The following is a 17,692-nucleotide window of genomic DNA, read 5'->3' as shown; positions in this document are numbered from 1 at the left end:
AAAATACAGAGGACTGCCCTGGACAGAATGGGAGCATCTTGCTTGAGAAGCTATACTTCTCCCCACCCCCAACCAGGGTTTACTCGGCCGGCCAGTGACCTGCTGGCATGGAATTCAAAAGGTCAGCCCACTTGCCCCAATAGGAGACTGGCTTGGTCATGTCATTTGTGCTCTGGAATATCTTGTGGGAATCAGACTGAAGCTAACCCCTACTGAGACCACATTCGTGCTTGCCATTTTTCCTGCCCTGTTCTGTTTCCCTCACCTCCCTTTTCCTGAGAGTATATTCCCAAAAAGCACTTAAACAAGAATCCTTATCTCAGGTTTATTCTAAGGAACCCAATCTAAGACAGTTGACACCAGAAGTGTTCCCAAGGAAGCAGACTCTAAATATGGGAATCTCAGAATTGGACCATTTTCTGGCTGGATGTCAATGAGAATCCCATCACAGGAAATAAGGAAAACATGGGTCGTTCTTGGAATGCTAGAGCATTCTTCTGGCTTCCACCTATGACAGCCTGTGATGGGTACAGGTGCAAGGGGCTGCAACAGCTGGAACAACATCCTGGGTGTTTTAGAGGTATGAAAACATGATAACGGTAAGACTGTGGAATTGGTTATTTGTTGCTAGGTACCACAGATTGAAAAGAGAAAATGGTAGGCTCGGGTCTATTAATGAACAATTTAAATCAAAGTGTGACCGTAAGAGGGACTCCATGGCAGCATTTAAAGTGCATTTATGCTCCTGCAGCTGGACAACAGTCATAGCAGAACAGGGACAGGACTGAATTGTTAGCAGAGCCTCAGGAAAGGCTGAATCCCGGCCTAGGCTACTCTCTTACACAAACTCAGGGCCCTAAAAGGGAAGAATTGGGAACCTGACACTTGGAAGGGGTTATCTGTGTAGTCACAGTTAGAAATCTCAAATCCTGAGGCGCCCGGGTAACTCGGTTGTTTAAGCATCCAACTCTTGATTTAGGCTTAGGTCATGATCTCACAGTTTTGAGATTGAGCCCAGCATCGGGGTCCATGCTGAGGTGTGGAGCCTGCTTGAGATTCTCTCTCCCTCTTCCTCTGCCCCACCCTGCTTTCTCCCTCTCTTTCAAAAAAAACAACAACAAAAAAAAACAAAACAAAACCCTCAACTTCTTAGTCCTCAAATTCTGATCCTATGGGCCTAAAGAAATGGCCAGTTCCCCCTTATCAGAAGATGGAGCCAGTCACACCACACATGCTTGAAATTCTACAAAGTTCTCAAATGAGGCAAGTGCCTTAGAAGATATTTCTTACCCTTTTCATGATTAGCCTCACCTCCTCTCTTGACTCATAATTAAAGTCAAATAGCAGTATAAACTGATCCAGGAAGTGCTTAGCCAGCTAAAGCAAAAGAGAAAGTATATGCCTAAAGAGATGCCACCTTGAGGAAATAGGAGTGGTTTCTGGTGGGGCTAGGTCAAGAGGAAACAGGAAATAAAGCCGAATTAGGGAGAGTTGTCAATACAGTGGTACTTTCCAGTGATACAGGGTTTAATACCCCAGAAAAGATCCTGATGGCAGTTGTAATAGGCTGTTGGAATGAATGGCCCCTGAACACCTGAAAAAGGCAAAGGCCTATATTAAACAACACAGAGATGCCACAGTTGCTATATCAAAGTATGGGGGAAGGGTTTAAAACCTCAGAGAAGCATGTCTACTCTTTAAGGTAAAAAAACCTTGTGGCTGACCATGTTCCTTAGGAAGTCACAGGAACACTCCCTCTACCAAGGCAGAGAGGTTAGAAACACATCACATCATTCAATAGGCTAGGAATAATGACAGGAGATATTATTTAGTACTGCATTCCCTAATAGCAATTGGGATGCTAGAATCCAAGAATAGCGGACATCAGTGGCAGCATATACCCATTAGAAGGAAGGTAAACAGAATTACTAGAAACTGCAACAAGTCCAGAATGAGTCAGCAAGGCCTGAAATTTATGGAATTGACTTATAAAACATTTCATCCCTAGGAGCAAGATAGATATGCAGCCAAAAAAAGGTACAAGTATGTGTGTATGTTGCAATGGGGATCAAGAACACATGAGCAAAAGTTTGAGGTCAGCCAGCCCCAATGAAGAGCTATGTTCACATGCCCAGTTCTCTGACCCAGAACACATCAACTAAAGAAAAGGAAAGATCCCGCAATACCACAGCTAGCTCTGTGGATTACTCAGATCTTTCAAAACTATTGCATACAGATTGAACTGTTAGCCAAAGATCCCAAACACCATCATGACCTTTCATTAATAGTAGAGGTATGGGGCGGGGGGGAGGCTGGGTGGCTCAGTCATTAAGCGTCTGCCTTAGGCTCGGGTCATGATCCCGGGGTCCTGGGATCAAGCCCCACATCGGGCTTCCTGCTTGGTGGGAAGCCTGCTTCTCCCTCTCCCACTCCCCCTGCTTGTGTTCCCTCTCTCTCATTCTCTCTCTCTGTCAAATAAAGAAATAAAATCTTTAAAAAAAAAAAGAGTAGAGGTATACGGAAGTCTGCTAAGAAACTGAGTTCCAACTATGTTTGTCTTACAGTGAGTACTGATGGTGATGGTCATTTCCCTGGTTTCCAAACATATAATTGGAATGAATATACTTGGCAATTGGCAGAATTCTCACTTTGTTCTCTGAATTATAAAGTCAGAGCCGTTATTATAGGAAAGCCATAAGGACGATCCTGAGAGTACTCTTACCATCCCTCCAGGAGGATAATAATTTTTACAAAATAGTTATATCACCTCTGTATTAGTTCCCTAGGTCTGCTATAGAAAGTACCACAAACTGGGTGGCTTTAAAAAAGAGAAATTTATTCTCTCACCATTCTGAAGGCTAGAAGTCTGAAACCAAGATGTCAGCTGGGCCATGCTCTGCCCAAAGCCTCTAAGGGAGGATCCTTCCTTGCCTCTTCCAGCTCTGGCAGCCCCCACCGCATACCTCCGCTTATGGCAGCCTAACTCCAGTCTCTGCCTCATCTGTCTTCCCTCTATCTTCCCTGAATATCTGTATCTGTGTCCAAATTTCCATCTTGTATAAGGACACCTGTCATATTGAATTCAGGGCCCACCTCCTCCAGTATGACCTCATCCTAACTAATTACATCTGCAATGACCCTCTTTCAAAATAAAGTCATATTCACAGGTACAAGGGGTTAGGACTTGAAAACATCTTTTGGGGGATACAGTTCAACCCACAATAGCATCTCAAAGGGATAGCAAAAAGCAGTGCCATTCTCAAAATCTTAAAGGATAGAGCAGTGGCGGCCCCAAGTAGGACCCTATTAATATACTAGTCTTATCCCTGTGGAAACTAAATAATCTACAGAAGGCTATAATCGACTACCACAAGTTAACCAAGCACCTTCACCTCAATTACAGCTGTTTTACCAAATATACCAGGTATATTTACCAGAGCAGATTAATAGTCTTGACTACTTGGTATGTCACCACTGAACTGACAAATGCTTTCTTTTTCATTCTTATCAAGGAAGACGAATCAGAAGAAGCTCACATTCACATGTACAGACAACAGTGCACACTCACAGTCTTGCCCCAGAGCTATGTCAATTCTCTTGCTCTCTGTCATAATATTGTAAGAGCCTTCGGTCCAGTTGGACATTCTACAGATAATCACACTGGCCCACTATATTGATGATGTCATGTTAGTCATACCTGAAGAGCAGGAAGTAGCAAGTGTTCTGGACACCTTAGGAAGACATGCATGTTCCAGAAAGAAACGAAACCCAGAAAGATTTTGGCAGCTTGAAATCAGCCATGGTGGGAATATTTATACCACAAAACTCAGCAAATGCTACAAGTTAGGATGGTATTTTTCAGAGATGATTACTAAACATTTACCAGCACACCAGTGATACTAACAGACCCAACAAATCATAAGGTCAGGTGACTCCAGCAGCAATCCACCATAATAGGGATGCAACACACCTAGGATCAAATTTGGGCAGGTCCAGAGAGTATAAGAGAATGGCACAAATATGTCCCTAATCACCACGTCATCTGTCACTGCTGTAGCCATGCTTCTCCCCTATTTCACACCTATGCACACATGGAGGCTTTTCTGTGATCTGCTGATGAAGAAGGGAAAAGTTCAAGATTGGTACAAGAATGGGGTCCAGTATGGGGGTATAAGCTGACAATAAATTGCTGTTACACTACAGAGTAGCCCTGAAAAATACCAATTAGGGAAAGAAAAAGAAAAGTGGCCTGGCATCGGGATATATGGTTTAATGACTGGGCTGACTGACTGATCAGGACCCTGGAACCAGCAAGATTTGAAGACTAGGTGTAAGAAGGTCTGGGTAAGAGGCATGTGGATGGGCCTACGGGAGTGGGCACCAAGTGTGGAGATTGTCCTATGGCATGTTCATGCCGACCAGAGAGAATCCACTGCAGAAGAAACCTTAAAAACCTCAAAGACGACTTGGCCAGTAAATGTCAGCCAGTTTCTGTACTTGGGCACCTTGTAGAATCATCAGTGGTCTTATGAATAGAGTGGCCAGAGTGGTAGAGATGGAGAATATGAATGGATCTAACAACATAATGGACTCTTCCTCTTGAAAGCTCATCTAGTAAAGGAATTATCCGAGAACAGTAATTTTTAACATTTCAAAAATCTGACAGTGTATTGGACCTCCACCTAAAAATGCACATACTCAAACAAAATATATTTGGAGACTACTAGTACCTATATGTGGAATTCAACATTTTTGGTTCCAAAATATATATTCAACCTGTAGTTAAGCAATACACATTCTATGATAATAAAATGTTTGTTCAAGAACCAGCCCTGGCCAAAATGCTCTAAATGAATACTGGGAAAGTTGGCACAGATCCAGAAGTTATAAGACAAGCCAAATTTGACCCTAATACAAAGAATCATACTAAGGAAAAAGATGTATTGGTCTGTACTTGCTGTTTATACTTTGTACTATGTACTATGCTGTTTCAGGACTAGGGAAAAGAACGGCAAATGGCCTGGGCAGATAACACAGCTTTATAAAAATGGATAAAAATTTAACGGATACTTAACCTACTAGAGTACAAATATGGGAAGCAGCATTCATACTAACCAAAGAGGGACTGTTAAGTATGTTCCTTCAGATGGAAGCAGAAGTATCCAAAGGACTATCATCCAGGGTGTTGGTAGCAAAAGTACAAGGAGTAAAATTCTTAAATGGAGAACATAGTTTGTTTAGGTGCTCTCTAACTGCCGAGTCCCTATGCATAACAAAAATCAAACATAACCGAATAGTACAGTTAGTCAGAATTGGAAATGTAGAACAATTAACTAGAATTTTACAGATTAGGGGAATATAGGTATCACTTAAAACATAAGGTCCTTTGGGAACCTGTATCAACACAATCTTGTAGTATGAAATGGCATATGGTTATGCTGATAAGAGACTTGAAATCAGAACTTACTGAGATCTGGCCCTTAAATTTCTACTCCAGTCCATGACAATTTGTTACGTAGGCAAGGGCTACTCTTGCCAGAAAGTTAATTCTAACTGACATTCTGTAATGATCTTAGCCTAATTCATAATGTAACTACTATTTGGTATAATAATGAAGTAATTAGTAAAAATAATTTGATTTTTTTAAAAAACTATCATAACACTGATATAGGGTGCCTGGGTGGCTCAGATGGTTAAGCGTCTGCCTTCGGCTCGGTGGCCAGAGGAGGAACTAGATTTACTTGACAATCAATTAATCTTTATATTAAGTCAATCTATTGACACAGCTGAAATTCACAATTTGGTGATGAAAGGAAGTAAAAGGGTTGGTGAACATGTGCATGAGTACAAACATATCTGTGCTGGATATTTGGAAAACTGAAGTATTTCTTTAAAGCAATACCTATGCTCTACTGGATGAAACAAATAATTCATATTTTAGCATTTGTATTTTTGCTTTTTTGTTATTGTTGTTCCATAGATGGTGCAAAAGATTCAGGAAAACGAATGATAATGAGCAATATATAATTAAGAAGCCTTGACCAAGAGTCAGGTGGGTGAAATGTATAACATATAGAGTTATAGCTGAACTGGGAGAGTCCATTGCTCATCTTCAGGGACAACCGGAAGTCAGGTACTGATTCTTGGTCAAGATAACAACGAGTAGACTAATGATGTATAATGTGCTGTTAGAGTTTAACACTCCCCTGATGCCACCCAGGGCCAGCCTCTTTCAAAGGCTCACAACTGCTCTAACCAATTTAAGAGCCTGGCTTGGCTATGGAACCAACGGAGCATAAGAGATCCCTTGGAAACTTTTGCCAAAGTTCTCCTGAAACAAAATAGGTTTTTTGGTTTACCCTACCCCCACACCCAGCCAAATCTTTCCCCAGGCGTTTTCAATCTCAACAAATGTCACCACTATTAACCCAGCTGCTCAGGCAAAAAGCATAGCATTGGGTCTTGATTTCTCCCTTTCCCAGACCTCTACATGTATTCTGCAGCAAGCCCTATCAGTCTCCTTCTAAACAACACAAACTCTTTCACTTCTCTCCATCTCCTCTGGCATCACCCTGTTCCAAATCACCTTCCTGCAATAGTCTCTGCTTCCACTCTGCCCCTACAATTCATTGTACCCATATACAAAACACTACTTTTTGAAAGTCAGATCATGTCACATTTTTGTCTAAAACATTGTAAGGGCTTCTCATTGCTCTTAAAATAGAACAAAACTCCTTACTCTAGCCCATAAATGTCCAGGTAATCTAGTGGCTCCCTGTCTCTCTAATTCCAGCCAGTCTTCCTCTCCCTTGCCTTTTGTGCTGTAGCCACCCTGGACTCCTCTCTCCTATTCAAACATCCTGGGCTCTTTCCCACCTCAGGACATTTACATTTCTGTTCCCTCTGCCTATGAAGTACCCCCACACACACTTTTTGCCGATTAAGTGCTTTTTATCATTTGGGTTATCAATCAAATATTATCTCTTCTTGGAAGATTTCTATAGCTACCTTATCTAAAATATCATTCCTTTGCTCAGCTCACCGTTACTCTATCACATCGCCCTGTTTGCTTCCTTCCTCACGTTGTTTCAGCTTATATTTTCTGTTAATTATTATAATCACTACTGTAATCGGCTTGGACTTCAGTAAACAGACTCATATCTTTATTTATTAACTAACCAGTTTACTTGAGATAGGATTTATAACTACAACAGATAATAAGATGACATAATGAAGTACATCAGATGAGAAGACGTAACGAAGGGATATTCAGCTCCCAGTCTCCCTTTCATCGCCCTGGCTGGCACACCCAAGTGTAAATTCCTTGCACAAGTACGTCTCTCTTGTCTGAGGAGCAAGTGACTGATGAGCTTGGGCATTTAGTAAAGCTCTTCCTTGCATGTTAAGTACAGCTAGTACTTATTTTGAATAATATGTTAAGCTTAACAGATTCAGCTGTATACAAGGTACTTACATACAATTTATTTATACTTTTAGATGACTGCTTTGTGGGATCCATGATCTGGGCATCCCCTTTATGTAAACCTCCACTATAATCGTCTCTGTGTCCCCGTATTACGTATGATACAGGTTCAGCTGCTGTAGCAGACAGAAACTCAAAACAATAGAATTGTATTTACTTCACATTCAAATCCAGTCTGGTGTGGTCATTTCCATGAAGATGTCACATGCTCAGGGCCCCTTTGGTTTTGCCGCATCATCAACTCTGTGGTTTCACCTGGGCCACAAGGTGCTAGAAATCCCACCACCGCATGGCCATTCCAGCTGGTAGAAAAGGGGAGAATGAAGGAGAAGGATGCCTCTTTATTTCGAGGGCATGTTCTGGCCAGAACGTAGGTTCCACCTAGACTAAGAGGAACCTGCAAGAAAGGCTGAAAGGTAGTCTACTTCCTGGGTAGCCAAGTGCTCAGTTACAACTCCGGAGTCTTCTTACGGTTGGAAAGAAGACTAGATATTAGGGAGTTCTCTCTCACACACCCATTAGAATGCAAACTTCATAAAAAGACGTTGTCCTTTTTCACCATTATACCCCAACTCCTAGAACAGTACCTGGTACATTCATCCTCCTCTGACCATTTTCCTTGCCTTTGTCCTGACTCACCCATCATCGCTGATGTAGTTTTTGAACATAGGTGAGGTTTGGTGGGGTGAGGTCGGGACTCAACGACCAACAAAGAATTCTTGAGCCATCTTTGGTGCAAGACGGTGGTTTTCTTAAAGCACAGGGACAGAACCCCTGGGCAAGAAAGGGCTGCGCCGGCTGCAGGGCGTTGTGAGGAGTGACTTACTACATACTTTGGGACTGGGGGAGGTAAAGATAGGGAGGTTCCAAAAGGATTTTCATGTGCTAAAGAAAACTCACAGGATACCAGAGGCCTTCCTATTGTCAAGCTAAAGTTGTTTTTCCCTCTAGCAAAGCATTAACATTAAGACAGCCGGGGAGCTTCCTGGAGGACCACTAGACTCCGCCTGCCTCAAGGATTTGTCAATGGGCTGCAGGTTGTGAGGACATCTAATTTTATTTGCGTTTCCTTCTGGAAGTTAGGTTATTGATAAGATTCCTTTTTTCTTGTAAATCATTAAGACATTTGTAAACTGAGGGAGGCTCAAGTCTTGAAGGACTGTGGTATCTATAATATAGTTAACCATTTGTTTTTCTTTTCCTTAGCTTTAGGGCACCCAGGAGTGCCTAGGGAATGTCACACAGATTGCACCTGGGGGTTGTGGGGTGTCAGTTTGTGCTTTGTCCTCAGCTTGCCTTCTGCTCCCTCATCAATCACCGCTCACTGGACATAAGTCGTGTCCTTCTAAATTACTTTTCTGTCTTGACGCCAATCTATCTTCCACACTGCCATCAAAGCTAACTGTTTAAAATAGGAACAGTCTTCTTTTATTTCTTTTCTTAAAGCCCTTCAATAGCTCACCAATATCCTCAGGATAATTTACCAGCAGAGACTTCAAGGGCCTTGCCAACCACATCTCACCTCACTCACCCCGTTCTCCAGCCAAATAAAGCTGAATATAGTTCTTTCAACATTCCATTCTCTTTCATGCTTTTATGTGTCTACATGCATACTGTCCAAACCAGGAAGAATAGCCATTCACTCTTCTGCATTCCCACAGTATCTTGTACATACTACCAATGATATTATTTTGTGATTTTTAATTTAACATCTTCCTCTTCTATGGCCTATTACTACTGAAGGGAAGAACAGAGATCATGTCTTGTTCATCTTTCAGTTCTTAGCCACGAGTTAAGCACAATATTTTTTTTGTTGCTCTCTGCAATGACCACATGTTTCAAGGAACAAAGCACCATTACTTTATCTAGAATTAAGAAACCTGTTTTATTTGGGCACCTAGCATCCCCTGCTGGATGCTGGGCTGCTCCCGACCAGGAATATTTATGGATGTCAGGATGAATGACATGTAGGAATAACAACTATGAAATAAAGTTTACTATTCACAGAGCAAAAAGCAAAAGGATTCCGCAGGGAGAAGAGCTCAGGTTCTATCTAAAGTGAAACAAAGTTGAGAGGGGGGTGGAAAGTGGCTTAGGGATTTATTATGGGTAAGGGAGTGGGTGCAGATTTTTTTAACCTTTCCTAGATGTGAGGCCAAGGGGAGAGGTGGGGAAATGAAAGCTGTCAGCCATCAAACATCAAAAATAAATTCTTTCTGTAGTATGAAATGATTTTTTCCAATGATTATACTTTTATTTGAAGTCATTTTTTATTTGTTTCTGTTTTACCTTCAGAAATAATGCCCACCTCACAGGGTTGTTGTGGAATTAAATTTAAATAAAATAGGAGATGGAAAGGACATTATATACTCTAACGTATGATAGTGAGAATATTATCTATACTGTAAAGTATTACACCAATTGTCATAATCATACAGGCTAGATCCTATCCTAAGTACTTTCTGCATAAAACCCGCACTTCCCATATTCCAAGAGAATTTTGATTTGATAACAGGATATATAAGCAATGATGAGTGGCATGGATGACAGCTGATTTTAAATATCATCGTCCATTATCTCACATACCTGAGATGGGGACCTGGGGCAGGGGGTGCTTTGTGAATTGCTGACTTGTAGATAGCAGTGCTCAAGGCACAAATCACAAATACAGTTTCTGTAGCCAAAAAATGTCAGTGGGTGGTAAACCCTGGTGGGAGCTAAACAGATGTGTGCGTCATCAATTTCCCAACCTCGTGCCAGCTTTTGTTGAATCTGTGGCATTTACACACAGCATCTGTGGGTATTTTGATCTCTAAAACAGGGCTTTAGGATCTGTAGTGGAGAGACAGCTCAGAAGTGTTAAATATTTTTATCGAAAACCTCATCAGACTGTAAACTTGTGACACATTGTAGGAGCAATAAAGCACATCCCGTGTTTCTGAGTCATCACCCCAGCCGACTGACCACTTTCCTCCTCTGTGATAATAAGAACAGTTGAAATTGCTTCTAGCCCTCCATCCAGCAATGGAGAAAATGGCACCATTCTCCCCAATGGAGGTAAAAGCTGGGACTGTTAACATGGAGGACATCACACCTCATTTAAAGATGCCCAAATAGAATCATCCTGTTCACAGCTGAAACATTTAGAGAAGCAAAGCACAGCCTTCAGGCAAATGGAGATGGAAGACAAGCAAACTGATATTTATAATCTTCTTTGAGGGAATAACACAGGAGAAGCCAGACTCTTTCTTTCCAGTCAACAGGCAATAAGGACCTGAACCCATCAACAACCAAATGAACATGGAAGCAGATCCCACCCACCCAGTCAAGCCTTGAAATGACTGCAACATTGGCCAGTAACTTGATTCCAGCCTTGTGAGAGGCTAAGTCAGAGGCACCCAACTAAGCCACAAGTGGATTCCTTATCCACAGAAAATGTGAGATAATAAATGTTTGTTACTTTAAGCCACTAAGTTTTGGAGGTTATTGATTATGCAGCAATAGATAATTAACACATACACAGAATAGAAAACTACATAAAATTATCTAACATATTTAAAAAGTGAATAAATACAAACTCTAAAAATAAAAAATACAATAACAAAAATTGAAAAAATATAACAGGTTTAACAGAAAATTAGACATAGTTGAAAAGAGAATTAGCAAACTGGAAGGCAAATCAAAGCAATTAACAAAAATACAGCACAGAAAGACAAAATGATTTTTTTTAAAAATGGAAGAGATTGTCAAAAATGGAAAATAAAGAAGTAGGTCCAAAGTAGATTTAATCAGAAGTCAAAAGCAGAGGAGAGAGAGGTTGGCACAGGAAATATGTGAAGAGAAAATGAAAAAGTATATTTCAGATATCATAAGAAAGACACCAATTTATATATTCAAGAAGTCCAGTAAATTCCATACAGGATAAATAAAAGGAAACCCACCCATAGACACATCAAAGTTAGACTTCAGAAATTCAGAAACAAATAAACAAAAAAGGGCAGATTACTTACAGTGAAAAGCAATTAGATTTACAGCCAATTTCCCAATAGCAATGGAAGCCAAAAGACGAGGGAAAATAGTTACAAAGTGTTGAAATAAAGTAACTGTTACACAATGGGAAAAAATGCTTTCAAGAATGAAAGCAAATGACATTTTCAGCCAAATAAAAAAATAAGCATAAATTCCATAGGACTGACCCAAACAAAAAAGCAAGTGATCCCAGGGGGTCTGAGATACAAGAAGGAACTAAAAGCAAAGATATTGGTAAACATCTAAATATAAATCAAAGACTAAATGCAAAAATAATGCTAGTGTACTGTGCAGTAAAAAAAAAAAGAGATTAATTAAAATAGATAAAAACAAACTGTAAACAGGGAAGGCTGGCTAGAAGGAAGTAAAGTATTCTAAGATCCCCACGGAGGAAGATTAAAATTATAAGATATAAAATTATAAAGTTAACTGTCGACTTTCAAGGCTGAGTATTGGCTTATTTCCTAAATCTGGCTGTAGTGACACTGCTTTGATAAATGTGGTAATCAATAAACTCCTTTAACTATTTAAAATGCGAAGATACCATAGATGTGGTACTGGACTAATTCAACTTATATGGGACCAAAGAAAACTGGAGCCTTACAGTGGAAGATGACTTAGGCTCATGCTGGTTAGGAAGCCCTCACCCTACAAAAGGCTGAAGGACCCTCTAATAAAACGAGAAAATTAAGAAGGTGAGGTGAATAAATTTGAGGCCTTAACTTCCTTGAGCTTTAATTTACAAGGGCAAGAAACTTCGGTTTCAGATTTATTATCTTTACATACTCAAGCAGTGACTGATATTGGAGAAACAAGCTCACAAAGATGGCAGTCACACTGTCCTAATGATATTCTCCTGCTCTGTCCCTCTAAAGAACAGCCACATCCCTGGGGGGACCCCAGACTTAAGAGGAAGAAGAAAACAATCGGGGGAATGGTAAAGAATATGTTTTTCCCATTCTTTGATGTGCCTTCCAAGTGTTAGGAATGCCACCAGTTTAATAGTCCCAGCCTCCTTCTAGATCCTTACTCAGGCTTCCTCAGGGAGAAGGCATAATATAATCTGTGTTGGTGTTTCCAGAAGGAAAAGGTGGGTATGCACAACTCAGTCCTTCCCCCGTACTTGCTCAGATGAGCAGACTTTCTACAGCTCTTCCCTGCTACACATTTTACAGGCCTAGGTTCTCCCTCTGAAGGGGAGGCTGCCCAGGCCCAGCATCTCCTGCTACTGGGTGGTAAGTCTGTATAATTCTGGTGTTCAGTGTAAGAAGCCTTCTTGCCCACAGACATAGATTATATATTCCAACATCAATTTTATCAGTAATTGATGTAACACCTTGTTTTCATATCTGACTTCTTTTTTCATCATATTTCCAAGTTGGTTCCAATAACTCAGGGGGTGAAGTTCCCCCAGAATCCCCAACAATAGATAATGCATAATTCTGGCTACTCGGTCTATATATAACAATAACATCAACAATAAAAACGGCAACAACATCAAAACAACCACTAAGTGCTGGTTACTATGTTCTATGTATCACACACATTACCTTTAATTTTCATCACAACTCTGAAAAGTAGGTACTATCTCTCCATTGTTTGTTCATTTGGGTTTCTGTGGGATGATGAAACTGTCATCCATGTGCTCTCCCCAAAAAAGGACTAAGTTTATATTAGCGGTTTTCTATTTAACCTTATATACACTGGGTACCACCTTTCATTTGCACTCACTCAAAGTCCTTCATTAGCTTTAAAAAATTTTATCTCTAGCACACAGCCCTATACCTATGGCTCATTTACCATACTAACCAGGAACTCAAGATCAGTTTCACTCAGTTGTAACTGTCAAAGCAATTATCAGAGCAAGAGTCATGTCTCAGAGGAGATCTTTTTCAGTCTAGATCAGGAGTCACCAAACTGACTGGCAGGCCAAATCTAGCCCACTACCTGTATGGGTAAATAAAGGGTTACTAGGACACAGCTACATTTATTTATTATGCATTAGCTACAGTGACTTTCACACTACCACAGCAGGGTTGAATAGTCAGGACAGAGACTGCAAAGCCCACAAAACTAAACATATTCACTATCTGGCCTTTCACAGTAAGTTTGCTCACCCCCGGTTTAGACGTGGAGGTTGATTCCATATTCTCAGTATGCTAAGTGGTCAGTATAATTCTTTCTCACATATGGTCATAGGCTGTATCCTTTACATCTGTGAACTTGCATCAAGTTGATGGCAATAATGATAGTTGAAGCTCTACTTCCTCACTTCTAATCAAATGTCTTTCAGTCAGATTCCTCAGCCAGAGATTCTATCAGTCGGCAACTATCAATACTCCGGTGACAACGTTTTTAAGGAATATATAGAAATGCTTTTAGTTACTTATATTTAAAAATAAATTTAGCTCTCTCCTATATTAAAAAAGTATGCAGGTAATTGAAATAAAAGACATGCTATGAATGAATTACTAACGTGTAGTATTACCGATGGCACAACATAAACTCTCTGGATAATGGCTAAATCCTCCATTTCAATCTGAACTATGAACACCCAGCATGAGGGCACTGATACTTGAGACATGGTTTCTAGTTTTCAAAAGGCTTTACTGGATAATGTTCAAGAGGAGAGAAACTAACATTTGTTGATAACCTAACATGTGCTTTTTACTAAGATAGGTACCTTATAGTGATTACCATATTTAACCCTCACAATAGCCTATGAGGTGAGTGTTATTACTGTCTCTGTACAGATTAATACCCTCAACTGAGAGAGATAGACAAGCATGTCCCAAATGTCCGTCGGGATTTGATACTTCTCTGGGAAGGACAATTCCACAACTCTCAAGGTATCCTTGAGTTAAATAAACTCAAAATTTGCAAGGTACATTTTATCCAGATTGTTATTCTAAAAAGTATATCATCAACACCTGCCAAAACCAGACCCCCACTGTGCCAGTCATCACCTCTTTAGTTGCTGGATTGTGAGCAATTTACGTCTGGGATGGTACAAGGGGCAATCAGAGAACTCAGGAAAACATACATTCACCAACTGGTATGAAAGCATTTCAATATTGTAACAACTGGTACAACTGTACCAGTGCCAACTTGCTGAAAAATAAATCTGTGGAATTCTTTACAATTCCAAATCTGCAATTCTGCAGAAGCATAACCAAGACTAATTACAGAAGCTATGCAATTGAGTAAGTGATCTGGGAGTGATGTGCCCATTTTAGTTCTCCGTGATTGGCTATGACTATTCTGATGTTAATTCAGCTCAACCGAAGATGGTAAGTCAGTGCTTCTCAAGTTTTTAACCCATTCTCCCTACAATGTGTTACCATGCTTCTGTATCACACTCAGACTGTCTGATGAACCATTTCATGTCAATAACTAGAATAGCCAGAGTCTCAGTGATCTAATTCTGAGTGGATTTGATAACCGCCAACTAAGAAGTGCCCTGCATTATTCAATGGGTATATATTGGGCTACTCATTAGCACTGCAGAGCTCAGCATGTACCAAGTGGATATGGCATACCATAAAAACCAGATTTTAATGACTGACTATGTTTAGTCCTTCTCCTTAATAAATGATTTAAACAAAAAGTATACCACATTTTTATAATTTAAAATTATATAAATACAGAGAAAATATTTTTCATTTTAATGATAAAACTCCATGTTATGTAAGCAGGCCATTCGTGGAAAATATTTGAAAATTACGTAGAGAAAAAAAGAGAAAATGCTGATTATTAAATATATGATAAAACACACATTTGAAGCAGCATCACGGCACAATTTTAACCACAGTTATAAAATTATAGGTACTTGATTAACTTCTCAACCCTAGATTAAAATAGCCTCTTTTTACAAGTATAGACCCTGCAAAACAGTCCAACCATCCCTCACAGTATAATTTTCATTCCTTTTCTGACTTATAATGAAGTGTTTTATTTCATACATAATCATAAACTGAGATTAGTAAAGTGGTATTGTAATAAGAAGAAGCTAGGAATAATTATATGTAGAGCAGAGCAATAAGAATATCTCCTGTCATATATACATGTATAATTCCTTTAGGTACTCTCATAGGATTGTGCTTTTCTAAATGGAAACATATTGAGGCACACTGAATAGTTAACTTAAAAAAAAAAAAGATCATAGGCAGTAATTTTGTTTTCCCTTGACATTAATAAAAATGTATCTCATTCCTCCCTCAATAGGCTCCTTCCAATCTTAACAGGCTGAAAATATCTCTACTGTGTAAAAGGCCTCCACTTGCTACCCAAAGGAAAACAAATTCTCAAAATGTCAATAGCCTTAGTTATTCCACAAATAACAGACATTTTAGAAACATGAAATTATGTTGGAATAATCAGAAAGTAAAACTTAGAACTGACATTTAATTGTAAAACTACTCACCACTCCTGGCTTACAGTTGTGATAGCGATGCTGGGAAGTGTCCTCAAAGGCAGTGTGGTTGGTCTGGAAATGCCATCTCCCTCAGGAGTCCTTGCTCTCTCATTCTGTCTTTGGGACAGTGGTGGTAACTGTAAGTTTCCTGAGCAACACCTTCTCCCTCTCCAGAGGTCAATCCCAAGTGTGTTACTAGAAGAACTGTAGGATTTACTTAAGCTACATTCCAAATAATCTTTAACATTCTGGAGGAACCACAAGGAAAAAAAAGAGAAGAAAAGGAGAATGAGATTCAAATGTTTAAAATGATGTACAGTAGAGTGAAATAAGAATCCAAATGATCAAGTCATCCGTCATAAAGTCCTGACTCATGATCTCACAATCAGAATCTAATATTGACGGCAAAACCTTGAGAGAAAACAAATAAGTGGGCGCGGTGGCTAATTCTCAACGTTTGGAATTCTTGGTGATTTTTAGGGTCCCCGTTACAGGTTACCAGTTATAGCATGTGGGTTAGAGGGCTTCCTATCTTCTTTCTCTTTCGTAAATTTTTCTTTCTTTTATTCCCCTTCTTTTTCTGTTTTTTTTTTTAACTTGCTAAAATGAAAGCTTACAATTGAACATATATTTTGGAAATCAATGTTATCATTCTGCAACATGGGGGAAAACTACATTAGCTAAGGCATATACTTTCTTGTTTAGTGTTTTAAAGTAAAAATACTTTCTTAGGACAGAAAGATGTTGATAATTATGGATAACTGACTATCTCTGTTCCCATAAAAGATCTTCTCAGAGTTTAAGTTTCTTTTTCTTTCTTTCTTTCTCTCTCTCTCTCTCTCTTTTTTTTTTTTTTGGTAAAATTATGTAAGAGTTCAGAAAAAGAAGAGCATACTTTATCCAGCCCTGAACAGAACTTTATGTGTTCAGTGCATCCCCTAATGCTAACATGAATGAAATAGTTGTGAGAAGATAAAGACATTGTACTATAACCACTGATAAGAGTTATTCATTTTTCCTAGATCTCTTAGTGACTGTGGTTCCTGGTACTGTTGCGAGTGAGAGCCCCAAATGAGCCACTGCTTATGTACCATTCATACAGGCTCAAAGACAGAAAATGTCATAACACAGCAAATACCCATGGAGAGCAATGCGGAGTTCAAAAGATAGAACTACCACTCTCTCCTCTTATCTTTTTTTTTAAAGATTTTATTTATTTATTTGACAGAGAGAGACACAGCGAGAGAGGGAACACAAGCAGGGGAAGTGGGAGAGGGAGAAGCAGGCTTCCCACTGAGCAGGGAGCCCGATGCGGGGCTGGATCCCAGGAGCCTGGGATCATGACCTGAGCCGAAGGCAGACGTTTAATGACTGAGCCACCCAGGTGCCCCTCTCCTCTTATCTTAACACAGAATAATGGAAGTCCTATCAGCAGGCCAAGGAGTCTCACCTGAAATTCATTCTGTGGCCCTAAAAAGACAGGTCCTTCCTGCAAGTCTTTCAGAAAAGACTTAGGAGAACCTAGGAATAGACCTCCAAAGGTTTAAACAAACAAAAGTTCTCTATCTCCCACTCCACCCATCCCTATCTTAGTTCATACAAGAAGAATTAACTCAAGTTTCAGGGTGTTAGCTGGGTTCATGCAACAAATATTTTTGCACACCTATTACAGTTTTGCACTGTGCTACTCAAGAAGGATACAACAGCAAAAGGAAGCACAGTATCTATGCTCACAGAAACCTATATTCTAGTGATTTATGCTTATC

General features: G+C 39.8%; 1 protein-coding gene across 1 annotated transcript in view; it reads right to left on the bottom strand.

The window, feature by feature from the left end:
- PDE4B (phosphodiesterase 4B) overlaps positions 1 to 17,692 on the bottom strand; it is a 520,481-nt gene that overhangs the window by 400,596 nt on the left and 102,193 nt on the right. Inside the window, exon 3 of the mRNA XM_027619904.2 lies at positions 15,936 to 16,174. Coding sequence (XP_027475705.1) covers positions 15,936 to 16,174 — 239 coding nt within the window. The remainder of the gene's footprint in view (positions 1 to 15,935; positions 16,175 to 17,692) is intronic.

Source organism: Zalophus californianus, chromosome 4 (genome assembly GCF_009762305.2).
Source record: "Zalophus californianus isolate mZalCal1 chromosome 4, mZalCal1.pri.v2, whole genome shotgun sequence".
Classification (NCBI taxonomy): Eukaryota; Metazoa; Chordata; class Mammalia; order Carnivora; family Otariidae; genus Zalophus; species Zalophus californianus.
The sequence above is the reverse complement of the archived record's forward strand: the minus strand, read 5'-3'. Positions and strand labels throughout refer to the sequence as shown.